The sequence below is a fragment of the Falco peregrinus genome, chromosome 4, assembly GCF_023634155.1.
Source record: "Falco peregrinus isolate bFalPer1 chromosome 4, bFalPer1.pri, whole genome shotgun sequence".
Taxonomy (NCBI): Eukaryota; Metazoa; Chordata; class Aves; order Falconiformes; family Falconidae; genus Falco; species Falco peregrinus.
In genome coordinates, this window is record NC_073724.1 from 67298983 (window position 1) to 67313231 (window position 14249).

Sequence of the window (14249 nt, forward strand, 5' to 3'; positions counted from 1 at the left end):
AAATATGCACTGTACTGATATATTTACATTCACAGTGCTTCAGTACTAGGCTAAGTCTGGAAGACATTTCTCTCAGAAGCTGAATCAGACTGAAAATCAGATATGGCCATAGGATGCTTTCTTTGGAGTCAGTGTAAAAATAAGACAGCCAAGTCATTTCAGGTTTAACATTTACCTCAACTGCTACCCACTCCCCCCCTCCACTTCCCCCCCCCCCCACCCCCCCCCCCCCCGCCCCCCGCTTCATTTCAGGTTTAACATTTACCTCTACTGCTACCCACCCCCCCACCCCACTCCCCTTCATTTTGGGTTTAACATTTACCTCTAATGCTACCTCCCCCCCCCCCTTTTTTTTTCACATTCTTGACAGGTTTTATTTTATATTCCTGTAACTATATATATGTAAGACTGTAAAATAAAATGAAAAAAAAAAAAATGTATAGTAGTAGAGACTGGCATCCAGCTTCCTGCGTTAGCTTTGAAAACTTCAGAGCATAAATTTATCTGCAAACATTCTTCACCCAGAATTTTAACTATGGTTTAAGTGAAAACCTCAATTGCATTCATTTCCAGTTGGTACATTCTGTCTTACTTTTAAATGTTGAGTGCTATATGCAATGAATTATGTAATGACTAAAAAGCTGTATTGCATTAAGAGATTTCTTTAACCTCATACTTATGGCCAGGAAACATCCTGAGGGCTCCCAGACGAACTTCAGTTTTGAGGATCAGTATGGAAGTTTCTGACAGCAGTTTGTCTTGTGGTTTGGTTTCTATGTGTTTTTCTTGAAAAGCAGATGTGCACTGTTCTTTACAAACAGATGTGTGATGATGAAAGATACACAGGTGCTTATCTGTCCTACAAAACTACATCTAGACAGGTTGCCAGGAGCTTTCTGGGCATCCTTCAGTTCTGTCTTTCTATAGTCTATGTCAGGGGTCCTCAAACTTTTTAACCAGGGGGCCGGCACGTGGATGAAGTGGCAGGCAGTCATCTGCAGCTGCTTGATTTCTCCCCCCAGCCCCCGGCGGGAGGGGGGTGGGGGGTTCTGTAAATACCAGGGGCCGGATTGAGGACCCTGGGGGCCCGTATCCGCCCCATGGGCCATAGTTTGAGGACCCCTGGTCTATGTGGTAGCAGGTTACTCCCTTGAAGTTTACCTTAAGATCTCCAGGACTAAAGGCCACGGTGTGCCTTGAGCTGTCTCTGTGCTGGATTTCAAACTGTTAAAATTGTCAAGCCTTATCCAAAGCAAATCTCAGTGTAAATTAAAAAATAATGCTTAGATTGCAAGAAAACTGATTTTTTTTTTTTTTTCATTCAGGCTATCCTTTGCACAGTAGTATACAAAATTAAATTGTTGTTTCAAATAAACAATGAATTGACTGACATTCTAACAGTATAATCAGGTAAAGCCAACAACAACAAAATAAGAGATATATCCTGAAGAAATGAGATGTATAAATGCCTCTAACAATTCCTTCTTCCACTGGGAAATAGGATAGGCAGGTATGAAAGGTGTTGTGGTCAGGACCAAAAAGAACACAGCAGTCTGATAGGGAAAATTACAAACATGACAAGAGGCTACCAGTTTTGGGTGTGGAATTCACAAGGAGGAGTTTGTCATCCAACCAACAGGTTTGGTTCCCACTGTAGTGGAAGGGGAGAGTTAGGCATTAACGGCCACATCTATATGGGTGACAATTAAGTCAGACTTGCTCCAGCCTAATTCCCTGTTCTGTCAACACTGAAGACCATAGAGCTCAAAGAAGATGGTGCTTGAGCTGAGAAGATTTTATTTATATGTTTCCATGTCTCTGAGTTCAGCCAGCTTAGATGCCACAGACCAAGTGGGTCAATTACTGCATTCCCCAGACAGAGAAGACCAAGTGCTTAGATCCATATGCATTCACTCTTTTGGGTCATGTCTGAAAAACAGGGTTCGTAACAGTTGCCACAGTGTGCCGTAACATCACAGTGAGTGGTGGCACTGTTAAGCCAGCAAACTGCTGAGGAGAAGAATGCAGTTCATAATCACTTTCTTGTACTTAAACACTGAAGGCCACTTTTGTGAAATTCAGATCCATACCTTTAGCAGCTCAGGCTTCCCTCTAACAACTGGATGCATAAAACCCCCATGTGAAATAGAACAATTAGATCAGTGTCTTCTGTTGGGGACAGCACGACTGATGCTTCTGCATAACAACTCAGCATGTAGAGCACTTACTCAGGAAACACGAATTAAGTATACTAGTTTTGTTAGCTTGCCAGATATTGCCTTATACACACTTGCTTTTGGATCCACAGATAATACCAATGTATGGGCGTGAATGAAAGAACCATGGGATGAGAAGTACAAAGGACCACTGTAGATGCAATTCTGTTGCTTGGTGATACTGAAATCACATAAGCAGGGTGAAGTGGGGAGTCCGTAAATGCTTCCTGAATAAATCCAGTAATTTCTCCAGTGGTGCTTTCATGCAAAATTGATAAACCTTCTGAAATCAAAGACTGAAAGCCAGACTTGCACAGTAACAGGACTGAACATCAAAATATCTCCAGAAGTTTTAAAAGCAAAATCATTTTCAGGAATGGAAAAGTTGTTCACAGACTAAAACTGTGCTGAGGTGTTGGGGAAAGGCAAAAACTTGTATGCCAGTTGCCAAAGGATGGCAAACTGTTGTAAGAGACAAGCAGACATCTCTTGTACTAAAATCGTCTCTCTCTACACTTAGTTTCTGCTCTTGACAATGTAATGGTGACAGATGTGTACAGCTAAGGTCAACTAAATCCTCCTGATCTTATACAAAGCTCTACTTTTCCACCTTTTTGTCTGGTACATTTAGTTTTTACTCAAGAAATGAATTCTTCCTAAGGGCTTAAAAAAAAATAAATAAATAAAGGAGAAGGAGGAAAGGAGAAGAGCACACAAAGATAAGCTTAGAGATGTGGACTGAACAAAAGTGACATTTTTTCTTCTAAAAAGATTATGGAAAAAACTTGGCAAGCTTGTGGCATAAAAAATTCCTATAAGAAGCAGACACTGGAGGGTGAGGATAAATTTAAAATTTTACAAATGACTAGAACTGTTATTTTCCTGACAACTAAATGCTTTATTTTGTATTCCTATGTTCAAATCATCTTTCTTTTCTTTGAGATATATTTTGAGATGCAAGACTTAAGCAGACTATGAAGCCAACTGTTATTGACCTCTGAATAACTGAGAATTGAACTTAGATCCGCATTGCTGTTTTCAGACTTCATTATTTTAAAGTCTCAAAGGAATTTGACTTTTTTTGAATGTGTTGCTGATGACTCTGTTGACTATAACACTTAAGCAGATATGCATTTAAAATCCAGTTAGTATTCCTGACAAGTTTTAGGTAAATCAGATATTTTCTTGACTAATATTTTCTGTAGAAACCTGAAGGCAGAAGAGAACCTATTAGTTTTTGTGCTGCCGGTTCACATGAGAAATAAAATGAATTGCTTTTATCAAATCATGATTGGAAAACAGTACTTCCATAGGCTGCCTTCGAAAGGATGAAGACAATCTGTAAAAAGAGTCATTCTAAAAAGTCAGCGTATTGCAAGGTGATATAGATCTCCTTGCATTGCTTAACCTTCAGACTTTTTAATCTTCCTATTTCCATTTGATTCCTCTGAATTTTCTTTTACTCTCCTGTGCTAAAACAGCAAAAATGTAAAACCTGCTGTAAGATTAATTACAAAGAAGGTCTAAATCTAGCAGGGTCAGCAAGCTCCTAGGTGAGCTTTGCTTCACCATTATTTTTATCATGACTTCGCTGTGTATCATGATATGCATTAGGATGCATCCTTTGCTCTAGGAACTCCTCTGGAAAAGTTTCACATTTTGTCTTTACATAGCTTCTGCAAGTGCTGTATCAACATCTTTTATAGGTGGGAAATAAAAAAGTTATGAAAACTTTGAAGGATTGTGTGTAAAATGAGCTTTTCAGCAATCCTAAAGAAAATCTTGATCTGAATAATAATTTTTTTGATGTGTCATGACAGTGTCTAACGACATTGTTAAACTAAAATACTTTCATTTTGGTTCTTAATATATAGGTAGAAGTTTCATGTAAAGCTGAACTAAAGGGTATTTTATGTGCCATAGGCATTTAAAAGAAAGCACAAAGTGAGCAAAAGTACTGTAATCAGAAGATCTTTGCTTACAAATGATAAAAATAATTCAGGAAGAAAGGAGTACTGCAGATTTTGAGATGTGAAGTGGTACACAGTCAGAATAAATCAGGATGGTAGACCTACTTAAGGGATACTGAGCAAGACAATGTCTTGAAGTACAACTCAATTAAACTTGGGTTATTAAGGTCAATATAGAGCTAGCTAAATGAAATTTAAGGACCTAAGAAATGGATAGACCAGACTGGATAACATCTGACAGTGCTAATAGATAGGACACGGACCACAGCTTTTGCAGACCTCCTACCTCTGGTCTCCTTTTGTTGGAGACACTGTTTCAGTTTAGGCCTTTTCTCTTGAGCTGCTCTTCTGGGACATCTGATGTTCCAGTGCACACAAAGTGGAAAACAGATGAGTGCACCTGCAGTAAGTCTGTGATATCTGGAAGGCATATGGTTTATTTTCCCATGAAATGTGTGCAAATTAATTAGATTGGTTTATGTCCCTTTTTTTTTACGAGAAAGGAGGAAAGTTTTCCTGCATAGCTGGAGAACCTCAATTCAAAGGATACCTCACACAAAGCACTCCAGCGTAGATACCATTCCCTCTTGCTTCTATGCCACAGACATCTCTGAGCCCAGAAACTCCCCTGGCTGGTTAATCTCTGGACTCCCTGCCTGAGGCACACCAAGTGAAAGGAAGTGGAAAAAAGAATGAGGCCCATTCATGGCCTGGTATGATCTAGTTCTTCAAAAGATGTATAAATCCAATTAAAAATCAAAGAATGAATGACTGAAAAAAACCCTTAAAACAATAGACATGGAAGCAATCATAAAAGCTATGCTTGCTCAGCTGGGTTGTTCCTAAACTAAGAATTTGAACTAAGGATTAAAGTTTAGTGAAAACCACAGTCCTTTTTAGATCACTTTTCCCTCTGTGACTTTAACAAGCAAAATGTCTTCAGCCAATGAAGTTAAAATATACAGTACACGTAGCTCTTTATCTGTCACACACTGCAAATCAAATTTCCCAGCATTAAAGTACTATTCGTTTTGGCTTTTAATTACCTGACTTATCAGCATGTCATATTTCTCCCACCCTCCCTTCAATAATTACATTCTGAATCAGTGTGACATTCAATATTGACCTTTATTTATGTCTCTCACAAACTGTTGAATGTTTATTTATAAACCATGAAAAGCAGAGTTTGCAAGAATATTGATTCAGCGTATCAGGAAAGCAGTGGCCTGGCATTCTGTGAGTGGAAGTAATCACAGGCAATTACTATAGACTGCTTTTCACTACTAATCTTGGGTTTAACCTTATAATTGTATTACCGAATTTGTTTCACTTTGCCAATATATCACCGGGTTCCTAATAAGAAGCCTGATATTAACATAATTTAATAATATTCAGGGGAAGAATGATTTTAATTGGTTTAAAAAGAGGGAGACATATAGCCTATGCCACACAATGAGAACAGTATTGTAACAGCCTATTTTATTTTGCAATAAATGATAATTAATATTTAAATGCATTAATGAAATAAGTTCTTAGTGGCTGGATCACAAATCTCTGATGTCTATGCCACTAACAAAATCACTAACTGCTCCTAATGATGCCTCTGGGCCAAGCTTCACTTTACTCCTGGTATAAAAACTACTTTTGTTGCCTGTAGCATGAATTTGCAAGTGACAAAAAGCAAAGGAATTATTCTTGTTATTATCCCAGTACATAACGGAAGGAAAGTGGTCAAATTCAGGAAAAAAACAAACAACAAAAACCCAAACCACAAAACGTTTGCTGTTTTTAGCTAGCTAACTAGTTAACTAGTGAAGAATAACTAAACTCCCAGATCTATGTAGATAAAAGCACTCTGCTGTCATTGTCACTTGCTGTCCCTACTGAGCCAGATTCAGTGCAAGAGCCAATGAAGATGTAACTGTCTGCCTGGGATTAAATTAGAGCTCTGAACAGTGGTGGGGTACTGACAGCTGGCTAACGACTGTGCTTTTGGACAGGCCTGACCAGTCATACTTCATTAGTTGTTTTTTTCTACTAACTCACATGTTCTCAGTGAGAATTTACCCAGGTTAAAACAGAAAATCAGCACAAGTCAGGCTCAAGAAGTTACGCTCATGAAACATAAAAAAAAAGTGCCTTTTTTTTTTTTTTCCCCCTCCTGTTTTCTGTAACTTTCAATGAATAGTATATGAAGATAAAACGTTTCCAGGAAAAATTCTCTTTGAGTGGAATTCTATCCTGATGGAATAACACACTGTTAGGGAAACAATACTGCCTGTACCAACCAGTACAGTATTTCTGGCAAATTTGCATCCAGTTAGTGACTTAGACTATCTTTTGAAATACCCTTAGCTTCAGTCTTTTATCTTGGGTACTAGTTCTATTTGCTACATCCTGTATTTGGTCCAAAACGCTTGCTTATTTAATGACAAAAATTCTTCAGTACAACAAGCTTTATAATTTTAATTCAGTATTTCAGAAATCGTAAGCTCCTGGAAAGTCATGAAGGCCCTCCCTTTTTTAAATTTTAATTGCTTTATCCTCCCCATTTGTTTTTCTGCTTACATTTTCCAGCACTCAGTGACAGTTCAAAGAATACTGTTATCACTGAGAATGTTTTGTTTGGAGTCAGAGAGAATAACTTACCATTACTTTCTTGTAAAGTATCCAGAGCTCTGACATAGTAAAAGATGAACATGAAAAATATGCATACGTCTTTTCTATGACATTATTGGAAATCACAGCTGGCAGCAACTTCAGAAATATTTTCAGTAGTTTCTTCAGTTTAACATTAAACACTAAATCAGAGCTGGTCAGGAAGGTTTGGGGAATTTTTGTCATTTTTCTCCAGGAAAAAGTCGAGAAAAACAGAATACATTTGCGAACATTGACATCTGAATATGCTGCATTTTTATGTGGGAAAAGAAAAGGATAGCACATTTTTTCCCCCACCAAATGGTACCAAAGCCTATTGTACAGGTTATTAGGATCTGACAAATTAGTAGAAAAAACAGGAGGTAGAAAACTTTACCAATTATTTCTGAGCCTGTAGCTCAGAAATCCCATAATCTTCTACTAGCTATACTTTAAGAAAGTATACTAGGTAAGCAGCTCTGCTTCTGTACTGACCTTTAAATGACTGAGCACTGAGGTAAAAATCAACTAAACTGACCTTTGGTGTGCCCAAATTGACAGTTCTTCTGTTGTATATTGAATATTACATATTGAAGCTGCATCAGAAGTTCAGATTGGTTGTTAGGAAAAGGTTCTGCACTGAGAGGGTGGTCAGTCCCTGTAACAGGCTCCCCAGGGAAGTGATCATGGCACCGAGCCTGTCAGAGTTCCAGGAGCAATTGGAAGATACTTTTAGTCATACGGTTTAGTTTTAGGTAGACCTGTGATGGGCAGGGATTGGACTCAGTGATCCTTATGGGTCCCTTCCAACTTGAGATATTCTATGATTCTTCCATATTAATGAATAAATATGCTTCATTTTTCTGACTTTAAGTAATACTGTAATTACTTTTTGCTCAGATGCATATGCAGCATATATAGAATTTGGTGACCTGAAGTCTACTCAAGCCAGTGGAAATATACTGCAATGAGTGGAGATTTAACAGGCCCTTAGCAACACAGACTGAGAAATTTTTAATGCATCATCATGAGGGAAAAAAAAAGAATTTATTATCTCTTAAAATTAAAAAGTGCAATTGGACTTTGAGATCATGAAAATACTGTTCAACTATAATCGCACAACTTCAGATAGATTGAACACAGTCATGTTTACTTAACAATTGAAATATGTTAGAAAAAAATTACACAAAAAAGACATCCTAACCAGCCTCTCTCCTCATGTATCTAAATGTGATTTATCTAAATTATAATCTCATTGATATAAGAAAATTGCAAAATACTATTGTAAAAGGAAAATGTTTGCGATATATGTTGCCTATTTTGAGTGTGTTTGGGTGCACACTTCATTGGAAAAAGAGGAGAGTACAGCTCTGTTGCACGGAATATACTGACTGCATCATTTTCAGTGTAGTACCAACATTACACCCTCTCAGAAGAGAAATCTTCAGAAAGGATGTGTTCCTGACATTAGATTGGGAACTAATCCTTCTGAGTGTGTGACCCACCAACTCATTTACAGAAATGGACCAGAAGAAGCTGAGAAAGTAAAGTAAGGGCCCAAAGCAGATGTTGTTGCCAACTTTCTCTGTCTCACAGTGTTTAAGGTGTAGGCTCAGTGTTTTTCTGTGTGAGTGGCCTTTGACAGTGGCCATTCAGTGAGATAATAGCTCCACAAATAGAAAGCAAAAAATCTCTTTAGCTTGTGATGTTGCAGCTAGGAGATCCCCCCCTGCTCCCAGTCAGTGCAGACAATGAACAAAGGTTTCTGTAGAAGAACTGCAACAGTTTTTCTTTCAGTTTTCTCTTTTTCCCACTTTTCCTGACTTACTTAGTTGTGACATTCTTATCACAGAATCACTCAATATTAGAATACAAAGAAAATGAAATCCATTCAGAACCTGGTTGACTTCCAAAACAGTGACCAAAAAGTATTTACCTGCCTCTTTTTTGGTTGCAAAGTTATGTGCTTACTATAAGGACAGTTCCAGTCTATTAAAACAATGTTTAAACAAAAGGATTTGTCATTTCCTACAGTACATGGACTAAAGTAAATATCCACAGTTATGACATGATCACAAAAGCTTGGATCTCAGAGTTATCACAACCTTTCCACAAGATATTTATTAATTTTGGCTTTTGATGCCACTTGGAGCTCTGCATCTGCTTCACCAGGCCACACATGAAACAAATTCCCTAAAACCAGCAATTGTTTACCACTAGCTGTGGGTACGAATATAGCCACTCAGGTTTTAATAGTAGGGTCAGTCTTGCTATCAAAGCATAGTACTACATTTTACTACATTTAAGTAAAAATGTGTATTTAATTAATCTTTTAATAGGATCACAGGATAATGATCCTAAATAAGTGTGGCCAGCAGGTTGAGGAAGGTCATTCTCGCCCTCTACTCTGCTCTGGTGAGACCCCACCTGGAGTACTGTGCCCACCTCTGGAGTCAGAACAGGAAAGGCACGGATCTGTTGGATCAGGTCCACAGGAGGGTCACAAAAATGATCAGGGGGATGGAACACCTCTCCTATGAGGAAAGGCTGACAGAGTTGAGGTTATTCAGCATGGAGAAGACAAGGTTCCAGGGAGACCTTATTAAAGCCTTTCAGTACTTACAGAGAGCTTATAAGAAAGATGGGGACAAACTTTTTAGCAGGGCCTGCAGCAATAAGACAAGGGGTAATGGTTTTAAATAAAAGAGGTAAGATTTAGACTATATATAAGGAAAAAATGTTTTACAAGAGGGTGGTAGAATATTGGAACAGGTGGCCCAGAGAAGTGGCAAATGCCCCATCCCTGGAAACATTCAAAGACAGGTTGGACAAGGCTCTGAGCAACCTAATCTAGTTGAAGATCTCCCTGACCATTGCAGTAGGGGGTTGGGTCTAAATAACTTTAAAGGTCCCTTCCAATCCAAATTGGATTCTATGATAATTCGAGTTGGAAGGGCACTCAGGAGATCTTCAGCCCAAGCTGCTTCTTAAAGTAAGGTCAGCTGTGTACCCAGACCAGCATGACTTGGTCAACTCCAAAGGGCTTTGTACAATCAGGACCTCCATGGATGGAACCTGCACAGGCTCTCTGGGCAACTAATCCACTGCTTGATCATCCTCATGTTGAAGCTTCTCCTTATATCCAGTCTGAACTAGGCCTTGTTTCAACTCATGCCTACCATATCTCACTGTGAAGAGTTTTGCTGCATCTCCTTGATGACCCCCCTGCAGGCACCAGGAGCTGCTGCTAGGTGCCCTTGAAGTCACCTCTTCTCCAGGCTGAACAAAGCCCAGTCCCACAGATTTTCCTCACAGGGCAAGTAATCCAGCCCTGATTATGCTTGGTGGCCTCCACTGAACTTGCTTCAGTTCATCAATATATTTCTTGTATGGGAAGGGCCCCAAACTGAACACGGTGTTCTAGATGCTGTCTAACAGAGTATCACTATTTATGTATATATAAAGCAAAGAATCTGTACTGTATCTTGCACTAACCACCAAGAACTTTTAAGGATTTTGAAGTGTTGCTTTCATGTTAAAAGAAAAAAAACCCAGAAGCATTACTGAGTAATTGTTATCATCCTCAAGTAACACTACAAAAAGGCTCACTTTCTGATTACAGAGCTAACAGTTCTCATTATAGGATCATGGGATCATTTAGCGAACTTGTGATAAACCCTGTTCTTGAAAGAGCTTATGTGCGCAAAATTGAGCAGGGAAGATGGAAATGTTTCCTGGTATGTGAAAAAGGAGACATCTGTACATTCTGTACAGTCAGGTACACACACAGGGAAAGCGACATCTCAGGAGACAACTCGTACCTTTATCTGTTTGGGAGCCACAAATTGCACATCTATTACAGGAATTATTTAGCTTACTCCCTACAGCAAGGGAGCAGAAGACCTAATGCCTACTGACAACAGTGACATGGCAGCTCAGCACTTTGACTTAAAACCTGACTCATAGGGACATCACTGCTCTTCAGAGGAAATCTGGGGCTGCAGATGTATGTGTTCTGCATACTTGGAGGCTCAACAGCTGTGCCTGCCCCCAGCAAGACCAGGCAGGCCGGGATTTCACGTTGATGCCCTGTCACTGTTCAGAAAGGACTGAAAGAACTGGCAGTAGCAGAAAAAAAGGGAAGGTAACCATATAGCCCTTGAAGGCACTTGGGAGGAAGAGACCTTGGTTCTAGCTGAGCAACCAGGATCATGTGTTTAATTCACTGACTTTTAAATGCAAAATTACCCTTTCCTCCCATGCAATTTCCTAGGCATAAAATCAGGCTCTCAGTTGATGACTGCCTTTCTGGCTTCATTGTTTCTGAGTTTGTAATTGCAAAATATCATATCATACAGGATAAGAAAGGTTCAGAAGCCTTATCTTGTTGAGTACTTGAAATGCAGTCTACTGTACAATATATTGGCTCCACCTCTACCTCACCTTCTGGCTGTGATTTAAATGAAGCAAGTAAGCCAGTCCTCTTGAAGATGAGGAATGGCTTAGATGGCTTAGGCTTGTAAATGCAGGAAAGTATTGCATGAAGCAAGCATCAAAATCATTCATGCAGTTATTGTTCAGAAGTGATATCTGTGCATTTCATAGTGGATCTCACTAGAGCATTTCAGAATTCAGAATATAGTTAAGGTCCAAATACACTATGAGGACTATGAAACAGCCAGATCACAGAACAAGTATCTAGTTGGAACAGCAATTCAGAAAAATATACCTGAGTTTGAATAAGAGTTTGTATAAGAGAAAGTCATTCAGGCACATTTCTGGTACCCAGATGGCTTATTTTTGTGCATGTTTTTTTCCATAGCTTTAATTATGAGAAGCTCTCAAGGATTATAATCGTCATAAATATTTGCATAGATAAATAATTAAAACTAAAATAAATGTGAGTCAAACTGTCCTTTGGGAAAGCTCAGGCTCCAGAGGTGTCACTATTTGTCTATTTTCTCATCAAAAACATGACTAGACATTTCTAACAAAATTCATCACTCAGTTGTGTGATGAATGAATGCTGTGAGGGCTGCACTGCCCTAATGAACAACAGCATAAATTTGCTTAAAACATTTAAATTCCAAACATTATCATCATCTTTTATAGAAGTAGCTGGTTTTGAATTACTAATGACAATCACTACCATCCTATAACATTGATGTATATTGGTATTTCATTGTGTCCTAAGCACAGAGAAATGCTTTCCAGTCAGTGTTGCCTTAATAACTCCAGAAGGAATTAAAAACAACTGTTGCCCCTATTTATAAACTTAGGATGGGTATATCAGCAGACCTATAAAACAACTAAGCAAACAACCTCTCCCTCAGTATTAAAAAAAAAGAAAAAAGTGCACAATCAGATTTCAGTTGCCTGGGAAGTTTGAAACAGATTCAAGCTTAACCTCCCCCCTGAGTTTAGATTACCTTGGATACTCTGTTTGCAACCTCTCTGCCTACTGTCAGCCCCTGAACAAAGGTCCGTGCAGCAATGAACGCTCTAGTCACTTGAACCTTCAGCTTCCTGGGTACATCTCCAAACGGCTTCAGCTGGTCTGTGTACTTGCTTACACACTCCAAGTAGTCCTCAGTGAAATGGTACTGGGGGTTTATGAGCTGGAACATCCGCTCCAGCAGCCGAGCCCAGAAATCATTCAGCATTTCCTCCAAGTTCACGTTGCCTCCTGTGTAATAACGCTTCAGCTCTGTGAAGAGGTCCTGGAACACCTCTGAGTTCTGCATGTACAGCATGCCATATGTCCGGACAAACATATCATTTAAGGATCTTTCCGTGTTCTCCAGAAGTTCTCGGAAAAATTCTGCAGGGAGAACAAGCAGGTGTTAATGGATATACTAGTAAGGTACAAAAGGTTTTCTGATTGCATTCCTATGTTACCATTATTAAAGTTTGTTTTAATATGTTGTTACTACAGTGCTTTACTAGTGAGATACATCTATTTGGATAGGAAATAGCTTTATTTAGAGATAAGGAAAAATAGAGTATAACATGAATTCCCCAAGAAGGTAGAAAGATGTAGAACCTACAACACTGAACATGAAAAACCCATTTAAAAGCATTTCAGTGAGGGTAATTCCACTTCATGTACTATTTGAACATAGCAATCCCTGTCCCTTGCAATACCCTCCACAGCCAGTATACTAAATCTTTTAAACTAAAAGTCAAGTCATTCATACGATGATTTAAATGAAAACGTAATGATTTTAGAATAGCTAGATAATGATCAATTCAATTTTTCTGTTTTTTTACAATGCAGAATACCACCATGGAAATAAATCTGAAAACTTATCTGCAAATACTCTTGAAGAGAATGTGAAAGACACCTGATTGGAAATGAGCAGAATCCCTCTTAAAAGTATTATATGTCCTGGTAATACTAAGAAAATATTAGTATTTTCAATCATTGCCTACTCTACTGAAGTACTAGAATCCTCCACCAGACATGTCACAGCCATCCTACTAATTCCAGTTTGTGCTAGCTTTTGGTTTTAGAACAGAAGACCTTGTGGTTTTTTAAAAGGATTGCAGACTTTACTGCTTCTGTGCCTTTTAACTACTTAGGCCCAAACCATACCCTATTTCTAAATCTGGGCTTATGGAATTTATTCTTACTGGAAGCTAAGCCCATGGCATACAGTGGAAATATGCAGTCATCTGTTCTGTTAAGATCCTTTAACTGCCATATGGCAGTTAGGTTTTCCCAAGAAATTCACTGAGCATGTACAGTAGTTCTTTAAACACATCTGAAAAGAGCAGGCTGGTTTTCAGAAGGTTTGGTTTTTAGAGGACCCCATCTTCCTACAGGGGTCACTTGTCAACTTTCTTAAACTTCCTATGGAAAAGAGTTCACTGACAGCTGTGGCCTGTAAGTGGGGCATTGCAGGCAGCAAGGCAGAGATGGCCATACCTTCACCAAAACACATGTATTTGCTGTGATTAAGTGATTTGCACTGATGCAGGAGTCATCATGCAGCCAACCATGGGATACCAGATTCTAATTTTGTGGTCATTGTCCATAGACACATCTATGTGTGCTAACCGCAGGGATGTGCTGATTTCTTACAGTCTTGGCTAAGCTGTAATGTGAATACTCTTTTTAACAAAGGTTTCTGCTGTGGCTACAGTGACTGATAAAAATGAAGAACCACTGCAATGCTAAAGACAGGATGGCAATTAAGACTATGTAAAAAAAAAAATCTACACTTAATTTCCAGACTTGCAACTGTGATCAGCTGAAGGCAGAATCCACCGAACACCGTGGACCAGTCTACAATGACTCAGTAAGAAAAGAGTCTCTTCTTTTTGGCAGAAATTGTGCAGAGCTGCTGTCTTTGATCTCCCAGGTAACTGCAAAGGGGTTACCATGAGAATGTGTACACAGAACATTGATAACATACTGCATCAA

The 14249-nt window shown here is 38.9% G+C and overlaps 1 protein-coding gene across 1 annotated transcript in view; it reads right to left on the reverse strand.

The window, feature by feature from the left end:
- The window catches only part of GPC6 (glypican 6), a 772836-nt gene that overhangs the window by 342100 nt on the left and 416487 nt on the right, over positions 1–14249 (reverse strand). Inside the window, exon 3 of the mRNA XM_055802769.1 lies at positions 12253–12644. Coding sequence (XP_055658744.1) covers positions 12253–12644 — 392 coding nt within the window. The remainder of the gene's footprint in view (positions 1–12252; positions 12645–14249) is intronic.